At 36.1% G+C, this 18,352-nt stretch overlaps 1 protein-coding gene across 15 annotated transcripts in view; it reads right to left on the minus strand.

The window, feature by feature from the left end:
- Positions 1 to 18,352, minus strand: part of PPP3CB (protein phosphatase 3 catalytic subunit beta) — a 64,123-nt gene that overhangs the window by 2,376 nt on the left and 43,395 nt on the right. For 5 of the 15 annotated variants that reach the window (XM_070057007.2, XM_051823057.2, XM_070057009.2 and 2 more), the window contains exons 10-14: positions 16,523 to 16,600; positions 11,949 to 11,975; positions 9,839 to 9,923; positions 7,284 to 7,381; positions 814 to 843 (exon numbers count right to left, since the gene is read on the minus strand). In XM_070057007.2, coding sequence (XP_069913108.1) covers positions 814 to 843; positions 7,284 to 7,381; positions 9,839 to 9,923; positions 11,949 to 11,975; positions 16,523 to 16,600 — 318 coding nt within the window. 15 annotated transcript variants of the gene reach the window in all.

Below are 18,352 nucleotides of genomic sequence, written 5' to 3' on the forward strand. Positions count from 1 at the left end.
AGCATTTACACTTTCATATTTTAGAAGGTATCTTCCTTAATTCACTGCCCACTGACTTCAAATTCTTTGGAAACCCAAATCAAAACAATGGCAATCCTTCCCAATATGTTATGGATTCTCATTCCCTTCAGCTGGAATGATTGCAGCCTCCATTATCAAAATTTTCATAGAAAATTTTATGGAAATTTCATAGAAAACTAATGTAAATCTGGTTGTCTAATACATAGAATCCCTGGGACGTAGTCTGTGCAAATGAACCAAACTAATGACTGGGGCAGAAAACATTCAGCAATGTGTGATATCAAGCCAACACATGATATCCATATATATAATCTTGCAGTAAACTATAGCCCAAATGCAAAAAAAAAATTCATAGCAACATTACTGAAAATGAGAAAAAAACAGATTCAGCTGTATCTAGAAGGGGTTCATTGGGGGGGGGGGGAATCTGAGTAGTATAGAATCACACAAAATATGGAAGAGATCTCTTTTTATAGGGTCAGTTTAGTTATTTCCATTAAAACAGGCAACTTTAAAAGCTACAATACATAGCATAACATGCTATACTGTAAGAAAATCAGAATCGTTAAATTCTGGTTCCATATTATACTAGTACAGGTAAAAAGATTATCACTATGGATATTAGCCTTTGTGAATTTTTTTTTAGAGGAATGTGACAGCTAAACTTGCTGAGTCAGTGAGTATGATTCATCTTGGACTTTGTAAGCTAGAGGAAGACACACCCATAGGACATTCTCTGATGCCCACCCACACACCACAGATCTCTGGCCAGTGCAAAGACTCTGATCGTACCTTTTTCAGCCTCAATAGCCTCAACTGTGGCTGTACAGAAGTGAGCAGAGGCATGCAAAATGAATGAGAGAGATGAGAAGGGTCACATTGTACAGCAGAAAAGGCAATGATCACTTAAAATATTACAGTACCCCACACTACATCATCATTTACAATTTAACAAAAATAGTACCCATATTAGAAAGTACCATCCAATCCCCCAATTTCTGACACAGCACAGTTTACACACAGCACTATGACATCACTCAGAGCACAGGAAACAAAGACCTACTATAAACATAAGACATCTCAGCACTCATGCAAATGCACTCCAGTCTTAATTACTCATCTTGAATTCAGTATTTTGATGGTCTTAGAATTTTCCATTATTTATCATATCCATCACAATTACAGGAAAATTCTCTGGAGTAAGATTCTAATGACAGAATTGTAGCAGAAAAACGAACAGGAGAGTTTCCTTTCATGTCTTAACAGAAACAATATTCATCAACAGTTGGTTCCCAAAGACATAAACTAGAAGGGATCAGTAATGTTTTCCTGCTACTTCTAATTTATAAAGCAAAGTTTAAGCTGCAAAAGCTAGTATGGCTACAATGAAATTTAAGGGCCATAAACTTGGCGCCTGTGTAAGTGGAACAATTCTGGACTCTAATCTTTGTGGGGAACCTAAAAGGAACACTCTTGTCTACCAGCCAACTTCCTTTATATTCTAATACTGATGTTTCAAATATCTAAATATATTAACATTGCTAGCCTTTAAAAATCCATTTATATTCATGAATTATCATGCTCTCAAATTTATCTCAGGAACTAAGAACCTGCATTCTGAAGCGAGGAAAGACTACTGATCATTTTTTCAAACCATCTACCAATAAGAAAGGCATTAAGGAATGGAACTGAAGTCTTACAGGCAATAAATCCTAATTATTTCATGATGTCAACATAGAGATAGGTCCTATTATGAATCAGAATTGTATTAGAATACCTTGTACCGACCCATTTACAGAATTTCAATACATTTAGTTGCACAGCTTGTAATAAAATATTCTATTCTCTCATTTCTTGGTTTGAACTGTTTAAAAAGCTTACAATGAGGACCATAATCTAAGACTGCAGAGCATATTGCCTCACAATGCTGCTCATTCTCCACTTTGCCCAAAGTTTACACACTCTGAATATCTGTAACTATGTCCCATCTCTATTTTGCTTCTTCTGCAATAAGGCCAATTAGAGTAATTATTCCTGAAATGACCTTCTATGAGTAAACATGACTTAGAAATGATGTTTGAATATTTTGCCCAAAGCAGTTTTTAATGTGAAAGGATACTGATTAACTTAAGGAATTAAAGGAGACTAAATTAGAAAATGTTGGGTGTGAGCTTCATGGCTCAGTATGTTACCCGGCCACTTGTGATGTCCCCATCCCATATTAAAAGGCTGGTTCCAGTCCCAACTGTTCTGCTTCCAATCTAGCTTCCTGTTAACGTATCTGTGAAGGCAGCAGATGATGGCTCAAGTATTTAGGCCCCTTCCAGCTTTGTGGGAGACCCAGACGGAATTCCTGGCTCCTGGCTTTGACCTGGTCAAGCCCTGGCTATCGTGGGAAATTTGGGCAGTAACCAGTGTATGGAAGTCACTCTCTCTGTTCTCTCCCTCTCTCTTACCCTGGCTTTCAAATAAACTTAAAAAAAAAATTTTAAGTGTTGTTGATTTTAATCAAATATCAAGGTAAACTGGAGACCCAAAACAAGTAGAATTAACACTGAATAAAGGAAGTTAATCTTCCATACCTGTTAATTTATATTATAAATCAAAGAGGACACACTTTCTGTATGCCCACTGTACAAATAACCATTTAAAAAAAACTGCTGGGGCTAGTGTTGGGGTACAGCAGTTTAAGCCTCTGCCTGCCACACCAGCATCCCATCTGAGCTTGGCTGCTCTACTTCCAATCCATCTCTCTGTACCTGAGAAAGCAGCAGAAGACCGTCCAAGTGCCAGGGCCTCTGCCACTTATAGGGGAGTCCAAGATGAAGTTCCAGGCTCCTGGCTTTGACCCATTCCAGCCCTAGCTGTTTTAGCCATTTGGGGAGTGAATCAGCAGATGGAAGATCTCTGTCATTTTGCTTTTCAAATAAATAAATCAATCTTTTAAAAAATTTATCTAGCCCTATATACCTGGAAAAACACCCTTGTACTTTTTTCCCAGGGAGAAAACTAGGGTAAATGATCCACTTCTACCAGAACTCCTAATCTTTAAAATGCAGACAATTTTCTTCATAGCTTAGCAACTGAATGGGAAAAAAACTATCAGAGTATGTTACTAAAAGAAACTTGTTAAAGGAAGTGAATTCTTATGAACAATTTCATAATTTATATTACTTATGGTAATAAATTAAGAACAAAACTGATCTTACTATGAGAATTAGTAATCTACTTGCTAGAGTCCATAGTTCAAGTCTGTTAATACGGGTGGGCATTTGGCACAGCAGGTATGTCACCCATTTGGTATCTGAATCCCTCCCCTTTCAGATTGTGTGGGTTTGGGTCCCAGCTCTGCTTCCGATCTGGCTTCCTGCTAATGTATACTCTGGAGGCGGTAGGTAAGGGCTCAAGCAGTTTGTCTCTTTCATTCAAGTAGGAGATTTAGACTGAGTCCCTGGCTCCCAGCTTTGGCCTAGCTCACCCCAGCTGTTATGAGCATTTGGGAAGTGAACCAGCAGATGGAAAACAAATTTCTTTCTCTCTCCCTCCTCCCTACTTTTCAAGTTATGTTTTTAAAAAGTATTAATGAATTTTCTAATTATGAGATGTAACAATATACTTTTGAAAGCACTCTATGTACTTTAAATTTTTTATGTGAAAGCATTTTCTAGGTCAAATTATATTTTCTGTTCTTTCCTGGTACCTCTAACTGATCCTAAATGTTTCCTAGAAAACATAACAGATATCATACTCAAAATTGCATACTATGTCAAACTTTAATGTCTAGAACTGAAAGACAATTATTGAAGCTTAAACATTAAGCTAGAAAGAAAGAGATCTGATAACTGTAAAATTTTTTCTGAAAAGCCTACTGCATTTCTCCTCTATTTGTTTTCATCTATATGCATACAGTCTACCTTGATACAGCCTTAATAAATTTGAGTATAATGTTGCCTCCAACTGTATTCCTCAATACTATACAGGATAAATGACCAAGAAAGATTTGACATTACTGAAATAGAGATGACCATATATTTTCCATAGGGTCCTGGTGAAGCCAGCATTGGAAAGCTAGCTTCCAATAAAGTTTTTGTGAAAAAGAACAGGTACACAAAATATGAACATAAAATTCAACTTAGATAAAGTTGTGCAATTCAAAGAAACGTTCAACAATATCAAATATAATGACTTTAAAGTTATTTAAAAGACAAACATTTTTATTTTCTACTAAGAATGAGGTCTTAGAATTAAAATTTTTTATCTTTTTGCAGTATCAGATACACAACAGGGAGCATCTACTGAAATTTAAAATCTTAGATAATTTTTTAAAATAATGACACAGATGCAGCTTTTTCAAAATGAGTTTTGGGGTCAGCGTAGTAGCAAAGTAGGTCGAACTGCTGCCTGAGACACCAGTATCCCATATGAGCAGGGTTTGAGTCCTGGTTGCTGCACTCTTGATCCAGTTCCCTGCTATATGCCTGGGAAAGCAGCATAAGACAGTCTGAGCACTTGGGCCCCTGCTACCCATGTGGGAAACCCAGATGGAGGTCCAGGTTTCTGGCTTCAGCCTGGCCCATGCCTAGCCAACATTTGGGGAATGAACCAGTGGATGGAAGATCTTTCTCTTTCTGTCTCTCCCTCTCTGTAATTGTGCCTTTGAAATAAATAAAATCTTTGAAAATAAATGAGTTTTGTTATTTGTTTCAAAAAGTTTTATCTTATGATAAGGAAACACCTTGAACCAAATGTTTAAATCACACTATAAAGAGCCACTACTAGCAGAACCAGGGAGCTATCTCGTTTCCCAAATTAGACCCTTTTAGCTCAGCTCCTTCAAGTAACTAGCTCCATGCTGAGAATACAGTCCCTTCAGCAGAGCTGGTTTCAAACCTTCCCTACAGTCGACAGTGATTTCCAAGTTGGAGGAATAAGTGATTTAGGTTGCTTGCAAATTAAGAATGAATATGGAAATGATTATTGAGGTGTGGCTGGTTAAACCATTGTTTGGGATGTCTACATCCAGTATTGGTTTGCTGGTCTGATTCTTTGTTTGACTTCGGTCCAGCTTTCTACAAATGCATCCTAGGAGGCAGCAGATCATGGCTCAAGTGCTTGGGTCCCTGCTACCCTTGTGAAAGATCTAGATGGAGTTCCTGGCTCCTAACTACGGCCTGGCCTACTCCTGGCTGTTGTGTGCATTTGGGGAGTGAACCAGTGGATGGAACACCTGTGCTTGTGTATATCAGTGTCTCTCTCTCTCTCTTTCTCGCTCTCTCTGTTGCTCTGCATTTTAGGTAGATGAAAGTAATAAATGAACATACAGAATAAATACAAGTGCTGAGCTATCAACAAAATATGTAATTAGCACGTGCTAATTGTGAAATCTGAAAGCAAGGTTTGTTTTGGATACAATGTAAAAGTAGGAATATATTAAAGGATAACTGAGAGAGGACTGTACTGTACATTTATTTAAGTATGATACTTTCAAAATTTTCTGAGCAAAGAAAAGGAAGGGTGTAATATTTCAGCTATTAAAATTCATCCTTTTCTATTAACACCTTTGATAGCTTTATTGAACGTTTAAGATAAATTTTTTTAATGTACACTCACAAAATTCTCTTTAAACTCATTTTTCTAATGTTTATAATATAATAAGAAAAACAGAGGGCAAGAAACATAAAGTGAATCAGAGAAGACTTTTTTAATAAAAAAGAAACCTCATTTAGAATGAAAATTTGAAACTGTAATTTGAAAATATAGCTGTTTGTCAGATGTATCAGTGGTGGTAGCAGACAATACAGTAACATGTAAAACAGAACGTGTACAGGCTACAGTGAAAATTATTCACCTACAGGAAAAAATTACTTTTATTAAAAAGCACTTATTGTGGTACTAAGTGAAATGAAATTGTGAAAAGTTAATCTAATTTAAAATTATTCAAAGTTTCAAATTAAAATTTTTCTTATTTTTATTTAAAAAAGTCATTAATTACAACACCAAAAAAGAACTGTTAATCACCACTAAGGAAATATCAGATCCACTGCTGCCTGTTTTAATAGAACAATGACCCTTGGAGGGCTGTCAAAAGTGGCTACAATAAAAGATAAATTCAGGCTTTTCCACATAACATTTTTTGCTTTTCAACCACAAGAGAAAGAATTCTAGATCTTGAGTTACCCTTTATGGTCTATAGCATTCACATCACTCTCATCTGTGTAATCTGTAATGGGCTTTCAAAAAGTTAACCCGGTATTAACACAAATATTTACACCAAAAAAGTTAAGTTTTTTTAAAATATAAAATATTCAATGAGCCAGATTACAGGAATGCTTTATGTATAGTTGTTTTATTTTCATGCAAAATAAAGGCACACTTAATAACACCCTTTCCATTTTGACTTACAGGATTTAAATTCAACCCCTTATAACAATTACTTAATATCTAACGTTACATTCATAATCGGAATGCACAAAGTGCAGCTACAAATGCAGCAAACCTCAAAACAAGGTGCCACAAAGCTGCTTCTACATCAAAGGACAGACAAGCGTCTGATAGAGTAATATAATTGAACATACTTTTACAGACATACAGCTAACCTAAGAAAGACAGACAGATTTAGGAAAGCAGCTACATCTGCAGAGGAAGGAAACAGCATGTTACAGACAGTCAATTATACATAGAACATTTGACAAACACCACAGAAAACAAACTTTGGCATCATTTACCAAGGTACAAAACCTTGCACAAGTCTTTTGGCAAGTGAAGTGCATAAGGAATGTTCTGGGGCCCAAGCAGACTGTTAACTCAAAAATTAAGGATTTGAAAATATACGCACAGTCTAATACAGTTACATAAATAAAAAAATTAAAAATAAGAAACTTGGAATTACATTTCCATTTTAGTAATAAGGATATAATCCTAATTCACATGCTGAAACTGTGCTTTTAAAAGAAAAAGGTCTTTTAGACAAATGAATAAATATTTCAGACATTATGACATGAGCTGCTCCCATATCACTTCATGAAAAGCTGAATAAATGACCATGATTTTCAGCTGAAAGGATCACCCATTCTAACAATTTTCTGCCCTGGTCAGGTATTAATCAGATACTACCTATCATACAATACCCTGCCTATGTCAGCTGCTGAGACAGGAGCTAAAAAGCAGAAGAAAATCCCTGCATGCATTATGTGTATTGTTAGCAAAAGAGTGAGGTGTGCCCCAGTCCATCTGAGGCACAGCAAGTTGCATAACATCATTACCACTTTGTAGGGTCTGCCGTCCTCCAGCCAACACTCCACTAGGCAACATCCCTGTGGGAGTCAGGCCCTTGAGTGTCAGCACACTTTCACTCTCCTCCCTACAGCAAAGAGATAAGACAAACATTGGAGACTTCCAGTAAGTGCTTAGTTTAAAAAAGTGATGAGGCCCAGATATGTACATAATTTATGACATCCATTGTTGTTATCTTTTTTTTTTTTTTTTTTTTGACAGGCAGAGTGGACAGTGAGAGAAAGAGAGAGAAAGAGAGAGAGAGAGAGAAAGGTCTTCCTTTGCCTTTGGTTCACCCCCCAACAGCCGCTGCAGTCAGTGCACCGTGCTGATCTGAAGCCAGGAGCCAGGTGCTTCTCCTGGTCTCCTGTGCGGGTGCAGGGCCCAAGCACTTGGGCCATCCTCCACTGCACTCCCTGGCCACAGCAGAGAGCTGGACTGGAAGAGGGGCAACCGGGACAGAATCCGGCGCCCGACCAGGACTAGAACCCGGTGTGCCTAGAACCCAGTGTGCCGGTGCTGCAAGGCGGAGGATTAGCCTATTGAGCCGTGGCGCCAGCCCATTACTGTTATCTTATTTTCCTCAATTCTAATATAATACATCTTTCCATAAACTAACATTTCAGATTATGAGGGAAAACCTTACAACCGAAACATAGTTCTTCACCACTGGGTATCATACAGTTAAGAAATATTGTATTTTATATATTCTAATGTGCAAATGTCTGACACAATCAGTTTTGCAAACAAATTTTTAAGGACTCACCTTTCATTTATATGTTTCTATCTAAATTAACCCCAGGAAGGCAGCTTATGGCTGCAACAAAAGAGACATCTTAGAAAGTATGACAAGATTATTAGCAGTACTCTGAAAAGTGTTCCCTCCTTCTTATCCTGCTGTTTCAAGATGTCAATTTAGGGGTGGCGCTGTGGCATAGCAAGTAAAGCCACCACCTTGCATTGCCAGCATCCTATATGGGCGCCAGTTTGAGTCCCGGCTGCTCCACTTCCGATCCAGCTCTCTGCCATAGCCTGGGAAAGCAGTAGAAGATGGCCCAAGTCCTTGGGCTCTTGCACATGTGTAGGAGATCCAGAAGAAGCTCCTGGCTCCTGGCTTCAGATCGACACAGCTCCAGCCATTGCAGCCAACTGGGGAGTAAACTAACGGATGGAAAACCTTTCTCTCTCTCTTTCTCTCTCTCTCTCTCTGCCTCTCCTTCTTTTTTGTGTAACTCTTTCAAATAAATAAATCTTTAAAAAATTTTAGAAAATGTAAATTTAGTGCTTTCATCATACAAGAACAAGATATCAAAGGTGAGCAATAATAACCCTAAGGTCAAAGTTCCCTTTTCGACTAAGAGTCAAAGGGAGCACATAAACAAGTCTAGTATCTGCTAACACCAACCGATAGAATAAATAAAGGGGAGAGTGATCCAACATGGGAAGTGAGATACTCAGCAGACTCATAGAATGGCGGATGTCCTAAATAGCACTCTGGCCTCAGAATCAGCCCTAAAGGCACTCGGATCTGGCTGAAAAGCCCATGAGAGTATTTCAGGCATGGAAAGCCAAGACACTCTGGCAAAAAGATCTCTGTGAGTGAGATCCCAGTGGAAAGAACAGGTCTTCAAAGAGGGAGGTGCCTTTCTCTGAAGGGAGGAGAGAACCTCCACTTTGACTATGACCGTGTCTAAACAAGATAAGAGTTGGAGAACTCAAGGGGCTTCCATAGCCTTGGAAACTCATAACTGGTGCATAGGGAGATTACTGATGCCATAAACAGGAGTGTCAATTGGTAAAGTCAACAACAGGAGTCACTGTGCACTTACTCCTCATGTAGGATCTTGGTCCTTAACGTGCTGTACACTGAGGCTTAATGCTATAACGAGTACTCAAACAGTATATTTCACTTTGTGTTTCTATGGGGGTGCAAACGACTGAAATCTTTACTTAATGTACACTAAACTGATCTTCTGTAAAAAAAAAAAAAAAAAAGAAAAAGAAAAAGAAAGAAATTTTCAATTCCCAACTTGACTCTCACTGGGATTAAACATGACAATAGGTCTGATCTGATTTCATCATCATTTAAAAAAAATCATCTATTATTTTTCACTTTATGTTTCTGTGTGGGAGCAAACTGTTGAAATACTTACTTAAGGTATACTAAGCTGATCTTCTGTATATTAAGATAATCGAAAATGAATCTTGATGTGAATGGAAGGGGAGAGGGAGTGGGAAAGGGGAGGGTTGTTGGTGGGAGGGACGGTATGGGAGGGGAAGCCATTGTAACCCATGAGTCGTACTTTGGAAATTTATATTCATTAAATAAAAGATTAAAAAAAAAATAAAAAAAAATAAAAAAAGTTCCCTTTTCAAAAGGACTTGCATTTCCTCTTTCAATACAGAAATGTACAACCAACCTCTTTATAGGAACAGTGCTACCATTTTGCTTTTTGATGTCAAGCAGGATATTGCTTGCAACAAAGTACAATAATTAACTAAATTAATTTCTGCAAAACAAATAATTGGGAAAATTTATCATTACCTGAGAACAGAGAAGACTCTTGCCATCTTGCCAATTGCTCGAATTTTGTTTCTTATGATTTCTTTCCGGGCTGCAGCTGAACCTACTTTCAGTGGAATAAATAGAAAGAAAGGCTCAAGTTTAGGGCATCCTTGCTTACATTATCCTACTAGCCTATTTCACACTCTGAACCAATATAAAATCCCCTGTCACCAGTTCACAAGGAAGGGATTAGATTAACTCATGCCAAAAAGTTTCTCACTCCCTCAGTGTGTAGAATAACACTAGCCTAACACCAGGGTCTCAGAAGAGATACAAATGAAAAGTAATCCACAAACTTTGTCTTACATTACTGACTAATCAGAAAACAGCAATGGGAAAACAACTTGAGCCAAAGTTACATCACAAACCAGAGGACAAAAGACAAATAACAATCCTACAGTCTCTTTTCTAGACAGCCCATTGCATGCAGACTACCAGGTAAGAATGTAATAGCTCTGCAGTCTTCTATTTATCACACAAGCTTTTGACATGCAGGCTGGAAATCCCATCATACTTTGACAGAATAAGCTTCCTTTACTCCAAATTGATTTAGAAATAACAGTATGAAGGGACTATTATGCAAGTAATCCCAAACTAAAGACAGTATCAGCATTTTAACAAAGCACACCTCAACCTCTTGGACTACCAGGTGTCCTCTAAGGTCATGCAAATACATTTAAGCGCTTAAGTCCCTAAATAAGTACAACATAGCAATGAGAAAAGACTCAAAAACATGGCTAAAGGATCACTACTAATTCATCTCTAAAAGACTAGATGTGGCTGTCTATCACTGCTACAGGAAAGAGTATAGCATAGTAACTGGATCCTTGGCTAAAGAAAGACTCAAAGGTTTTATCTTCCTTCCCTTGATCTCCTCCAGAAAGAACAACTACCTCAGTCCTGTTATCTCATATATAGCAACTAGAATCACTCTGGACCCGATAGTGTGGCTCCTTATAGCTGTGCTTCAGCATGATGGAAGCACCATGGTTGAGGAAAAGGTTAAGGAAAGGCTAAAGAGGCTAGATCAAAAAGGGTCTTACATACACTGAGGTCTGAACAAACTTAAGCTTTCTGGGCTAGAAAACCTCATTTAAAATTCAAGCAGCCTGTATACAAATACATATAATTAAAAACTAAGATGATGACCAGACTTCACTGCAAGGAAACAGAAAAAGAAATCCAATTTCAAAGATGAAACAAAAGACACTGAGAAAATAGGCTCCACAACCATTTATGATGTTTTAAAAGGTAGTATTTAAGCACTGAAGTGACAGTTTTTACAAGCTCAAACTGTGTGGGCACCATGTCAATAAATAGGTATGTTTAAGATGCCAAAAAAATTACTAAAAATCAAAGAATCATAGATTAATTTGAAGAGACACTGGGGATGCTAGAAAGTTTAATCCTCCCATTTTATAGAAAAAAGAAACTGAATTTATTAGGTGACTTATCCAAGGAGACAAGGTAAGTCAGATTCTCTTCTAATGAATTAATAGGGACACTTTGTTTTCAAATTGACAATTTTTAAAATAGCTATACTGGGGGTAAGCAGTAGGAAATTGGAGAGAATGGCTGTAATGAGGTATATTCTTATTTTCAGTCTTAATTTGTATATCCGAAAAACTGAATATGTAAATTATACTGATTTCAAATGAAAAATTCACAGGAATATAAAAACACTGTACAAATCAGGATTTAAAATCAGTCTACAAACACATCATGCATCATATTAAAGTAAATGTCCACAGTAAAATTACTTTGGGGAATAAGACAGACAATCAAACACCCCTAATCATGCAGGGAAAAGTACAAAACATTACAAATAAGCAAAAGAATGAAATTTTAAAACAAGAGGAATGAAAAAGAGGGGGGAAATAGTTCCATGCACAGAAAGACAGATATCTTGGAATATGACTTCTAAAAACACCAAATACTAACTCAGATAAAACTCAAACTAAATTTGCACAAGGCCCAAAAGGACTCTGCATAAACATTACTCAATGAATGTGCTAACTTAACTTACATGGACATGAGGATAACTTATGAAGTCATATTTCAAAACAATATTACTCTGTCTGGTCTGTACCTTTTTTATTGCCATATATGAGCCGTTCTTCAGATGGAGAGTCCAGAAAAAAGGAAGTGAATGATGGAGAAAAGGTGGTTGAGACAAATAAAAAGATAGAGATTTAACTTGGCAGTGGTACTGAAGAATGAATGTAGAAAGAAAGGGAGAAAAATGAAGGCCCTCATATTTGAAAATTTGAAAAAATGTAGTATTGTAGAATCTGGTGAACAAGAGGGATGCCTCTGTGTAGAGTTCTAATGTAAAGATATCTTATAAGATATGTGTTCAGAAGAAATTATGGACAGAATGACTATAAAATTTGATGAAAGTAGACATAATTAGGGACAGAAAAAAACACGTGAAAACACATAAGACTGATAAAAAAGACTGTGCTAACAACAATTCAACATTTATATTCATACCCCTAAGGAAATGTGTCACCCATGGAAGTATGTTAAGTGAAAGGTAATGACACAAATGAAATACAAACTCATGTGGTTCTTCCAGGACATCAACACCTGCAAAATCTGTAGTACATATAGAGAAACGTAGGTAACTTTGTAAACTACCTCAGTGGAAAAACTCACCCATTACCAGTAAAGGCAAAGCTAAGCCTCCCACACTCCCTAATAAGAGCACGTATTTTCTTGAATCTAAATTGTAGAAAGCCTGCATAAACTCAGAGGCAACAGTATGTGCTTGCTGTTCCCAATAAAATCTGGGAGTTTGAGGGACATCTTTTTGCAAAAATAGCAACAGATTGTTTCAAGCAAGTAACAGCTCTAAGAAGTAGGCAGCAGTGGGTGGTTTCATTTGAGCTTTCTGTATCTTCTATTCTAATGCTGAAATGTATGATTCCATTATAGGAAATGTAGAATTTAGTTTAGTAAAATCATAACACATATGGATTATATACTTCCATAATAAAACTGAAGACAAAGATATTTATCTAAAAGAAACCGTATGCACTCTAAATTTCCCGAAATCAGTGTTCAAAAACCATTCTCTGATTTTATAACACCTCTAAAAGGAATGTAATGCACATTTATACATGCAATATTTATGCAATTTTTATCTTAAAAATGACCTCACGCATACCTGAAAAAATTCACAGAACCAAAGGTTCATCACTTAAGAATAAAGGGTCTTATTCCTTTACCTAATCTCAGCCTTAAATATACAAGAACTACTTTTTCCTTCTGGCCTCTGGAAAATCTCCAACCCTGTTCTTTCCTTCTCTCCACAGAAAAGCTAAATCCTTATTCAGGCTTCACAGAAACCTCCACCCCACCAAATTTACTTTCTAGAGTCATATTTCTCCCCAGATCTGGTTCATGGGATGATTCTATTGCAGTGTAAGAAAAAAAGAGAGGACAGAAAGCATATCACCAAAGAGAAAAGAAAGACAGACTTAAGGGGAAGAAATAAAGAAGTATGAATAAGAAGTGGAAATTTGTCTAGTTCCAATAGTTCTTTTCTCTAACCCATTTCCTCCAACCCCTCAATGTTTGTTCTCTCTCAAGCCACTCCCATTCTTCTATGCAAACTCCTGTATTTATATTCTGAAAACTTTCTTGGAGTTCCTGCTACGAATACTTGGTAGTGCAAAGGTGAAAAGCTGAGGAGCAACTGTACCTGCCATACTGGCAGTGAAGGGAGATCTATTTCTAGTATTTGAAGTTGGAAACTCAGTGTATTTTCCCATAGAAACATTGTCATATATGGTGCTTAACAATTTTAAAAATGACTTAAGAAAAAAAGGAAGTGAATGGTAATGACAGGAACTCTAAACTGTCAATCCTTTTCATTAACCTGCACTACCTCTTTAATGATCAATTTTATTAATCCCTGAAATACAAGAATGATACAAAAATTGGGTAAATTAGCATAATTTTTCATATCGATAAGATAGATACAATCGTTTTAGTAGAAATGAAATAAACTTTTTATATTTACTCCTGGTTGAATCCAAAAAAAGATTCAGTGTCTATCTTCATATAAATCTGCCCAAAACCAAGTACCATAATTAGACTGAACAAGGAACTTTATTTCTTTTCACAGGAGGCGAGGACTACAGCAATGCCCAACTCTACTCCTAGTTAACACACAATTGGCAATATTGATAACAAAAAATAAAAAGGTAAGAATGTATAAAACAACAATATCAGCTAAGGTAAATAACATACTCCTAAAAGATATGAAAAATATTTTTAATTACCGTAAGGAATAATTATGCTGATGCAAGTTGTTGGATATAAGATAAACCCACTAATATACAATGTATTCCTTTCTTTCTTTCTAAAGAAAATACACTAAAAGAAATAGTAATTATAACAGTAATAAGAAAAAATTTACTAAAGTATTAGACTTTCACAGAGAAAAAACTACGTAATTTTAAAGAGTAATAATATATCAGAATTTATTAAATGTAGTAATTACAGTAAATAAACTAATTATGTGTTTTTAAAAACCTCCCTAGATTTAAATATAGAGTTAATATAAAACCAACAAAAAGTCCCACAACATATGTCAAATTAACAGAAAATTTTTCCAAAAAAATCAGGTTATGTGTCAAGAATTATTTTAGTCATTAACTCAATCACTGATTATTGCAATACCTCTGACACAATAAAACAGGTATCATTAACTCCCATTTTGAAGATGAGGGAAATCAAGACTCAAAAAAGGTTACATAACTTGCCTTAAGTAACACAGTCATTATAAGGAACGATAATCTGTTCTCAGATATATTCTTACAACAAATAGCAAAAGCAGAATAAGAAAAAGAAATATCTAGTCAAAACTACTCAAAATTTTTCAGGAAAAGATAGATCGTTGAAGTATGTTAAAAATAAAAACCTTAACACAAACATCAAAAGAAGAATTAAAATAAGGAAAAATAAATGTTAGCCATTAAATCTTATGCAAACCAGAAAAAAACAGATACAAATATACTATTTTAGTTATTAATAAAAAACAAGGATAAAAGCGTATCTCTGTCTGCCACCAACAGTTGGCAACAGCAGTACTCGTACACAGTCACTTTGTTCTTTTAACAAATGGGCTTGCAACTGTTTCAAGAACCAAATCTATTTTCTAAGCCAGAAATTTCCATATAGTTTTTGTTTCAATTTTACTTGATAAAGGATCAATTGAGCTGATGAGTTTCCACAGCTGTTTCTTATCATTATTAGAAATCAAAGGAATACAAACTATAATCTTCAGCTATAGAGACACCAACCAAAATGGACAAAAATGACCAAAACCCAATGAGGAGGGCCTGTACAGAAATGAGTCTACAGACTATTTTCTGGAGGCACTTCATATTAGTACCAGTTTTTCTGCAGAGCAATCTGGCAGCTCAAAGCCAAAATAACAAAGCCAAACTTCTCATATTTCTTAACTCTGACATTCTCTTCAAAAAATTTATTCCAAGAAGGAAAACAAAAGCTACTGTACATATATGTCTACTGCATTGCAATTCATAAAAAGGGTAACATGCAACTGCCAACAATATGAAATTAACTATGAAAACTGTGCTGTATTAATATACTTAGGAATATGTTAACTATTAAATCTTACCAATATGTAAAACATGTTTAATACATGAAACCAATTAAATATTGATTGCAACTATAAAAAGCATACTATAAGCAGGCATTTAGCCAAGTGAATGGAACCACCACATCGCACATCAGAGGGTCTGAATTCTATTACTGGCTCCAGCTCCTGATTCCAGCTTGCTGCTAATGCAGAGACTGGCAGGCAGCAGTGATGGCTCAAGAGTAACTGGGTTCCTGACACCAGTGTGGGAGACCTGGATTGAGTTCTCAGCTCCTAGCTTTCCAGCCCAAGACTGCTGTGGGCACTAGGAGAGTGAACTGATGGATGAGAGTTCTCTCTGTCTCAAACAAATAATTTTTAAAGTATACTAAAACAAAGATGTGATAGGAATATGGAAGGGAATAAAGATTTTTCAGTTTGGAAGTTGTTTACCATTTTATTTATTCAGTTAATTAAGTTTAAAATAAATACATTAAAAAGTCTTAAAAGATTTCAAAACAAAAATCAAAGGCATCTGATGTCTATGGTATTTAATTTATGCTATAAGTATACATTAGATACACAGGTTTGTTGGCTTATGTAGGAACAAACAACCATGTATAACTTTGTTTCTATGGAAAAAATACTTCAAGAATCTCTAGCAAACTAGTAAATGGTTGGTGTCAAGAATGACAAGTGAAAGTATGCTTCTGATGCACTAGGAATATTGTACTAATGAAATAAATAGTATTTTAATTTTCTTGTCTCTAGGCAGTGTCCATATTAGTGAAGAACCACATCCTTGTAATACCTTTTTATTTTCCTTTTCTTCTGTTTTTTTTTTCTTTCTAAATTTCCCCTTCCCCAAAACTCATCTTCTTCTCTAAATCATCATAAAAAAATAGAATTCCTAAAATTAGTATGTGTCACTTATCAAACAGCATGGCCATCTGAAAGCAATGACTGTTGTTTGCAAAATATATATATTGCGTCTAGGCAATCAAGAGTAACCATTTTGCACACACAAAAAGTAAGATAAGTAATCATACCATCAAATTGGTCTTCACCTTCAGTCATTAGTTCATCATCAGAGCAAATACTCAAGACATTTACCAACATTTCGGTCACTATTAAAAAAAAAAAAAAAGTTGCATGTTAGCTTATCCCATACAACTATCTATATTCATGCACAGCAATCATTCGTTCAAACAAATAATTTTTAACCCAAGAAGACAAACATATTTTGATACCAGAAATGATGGAACTGAAAAATTCAAAGGCTTTCAAAAATGAAAAAAATTTTTGATGTAAAACATGTTTGAGAGATATTCTTAAAGAAATAAACTTTCAAGTCCGAAAAAAAAAAAATTAAAAGGAAAATCCAAATAGGTAAGAACAGAGATAAGTAACATTTGAATGCAGACATCTCCAATTTTCATTTGTGCATATAGAATTAAGGAGTACGAAAAATAAAAAATCATGGCACAATCCCACTGTTTCAAAAAGTCCCAGGATTTAACTTTTAAAAATTGTCTCCAGTACTTACTTGCAACTTATTTCTAAAGATTTACTAATGACTAACAATAGGAATCCCTGATTCTTTCTTAGGCTTAATCCTCCTTGGTTATTCTATATACTATTCTTTTTTTCCCTTTGGTTTCTGGGATTCTACTCTTTTGGGTCTTTCCACCTTTTTAGATCACCCCTTAACCCTACCCCCTTTTGGATAACCTCGAGATTGTTTCTGTAGTTTCATTCTTGTTATATGTCCCATTTCTTAGCAATTCCATCCATTATTATAGTTATAGTTTCAAGCAGCTTTCTGGAGATGATTCCAAAGTTTTTATCTCCAGTCTTGAGCTCTCCTTCAGGCTATTTCCTTGGTGGCTTTATGGCCAACTGTCTTTAAATCACTTGTTTATGTCTGTTTGCTGTACCAGAACAAAAGCTTCACAAGTGCAGGATTTTGTTTTCTTCACCACTGTTTCTCCAGAGCCTAGCACAGGGTCTGGCACATAATAGGTACCCAACAAATGAGTGCATAAAGTAAACAAACACATATAAATCTCAGTAAATAAAGAAAAAGCATACTGAGTATTACCTCAAGTGTCCTGAAAGCACCTAGAAATGAACATGTCCAAAGTAAAACATAATACTACCCTTGAAAATCTATTTTCTCCCCATAAATAAATGTATACCACATGCCAGGTATCATGCTGAAGTTCTGGGATTCAGATATGAAAGGCACAGTCTTAACCCTAAGGAAAAAAAATTAGTTAAACACTAAGGGAGGGCCCATCATCATGTCATAGTGAGTAAGGCTGCCACTTGCAACACCAGCATCTCATATGGACGCTAGTTCAAGTACCAGCTGCTCCACTTCCAATTCAGCTTCCTGCTAATGGTCTGGGAAAAGAAGGGGAAGATGGCCCAAGTGCTGGACCCTGTCACCCACGTGGGAGATCTGGATGAAGCTCTTGGCCTGGCTTTAGCCTGGCTCAGCCTTTGACACTGTTGCCACTAGAGGATATTAGACTTTTTTCTAGTGGATACTAGACTTTTTTCTCTTTCTCTCTCTCTCTCTCTGTAACTGTGACTTTCAAATAAATAAATCTGAAATAAGAAAACTGAAGGAGAGTTGTATTCATACACATACATGAATAAATATCTAAATGAATGTCCACAAGAGTTATGAAAACTATACTGAGAGAAGGCAAGGCTACTGGTAGACAAGAGGTGAAAAGAATCACAAGGGTCTGGAGTTGTGGCATGGTGGTTAAAGCCACTGCCTGTGGCGCTAGCATTCCTTGTAAGTGCTGGTTAGAATCCTGGCTGCTCCACTTCTGATCTAGCTTCCAGTTAATGCCCCAGGTAAAGCA

The sequence above is a fragment of the Oryctolagus cuniculus genome, chromosome 15 (assembly GCF_051225735.1).
Source record: "Oryctolagus cuniculus isolate XC-2025 breed Fujian yellow rabbit chromosome 15, ASM5122573v1, whole genome shotgun sequence".
Lineage (NCBI taxonomy): Eukaryota > Metazoa > Chordata > Mammalia > Lagomorpha > Leporidae > Oryctolagus > Oryctolagus cuniculus.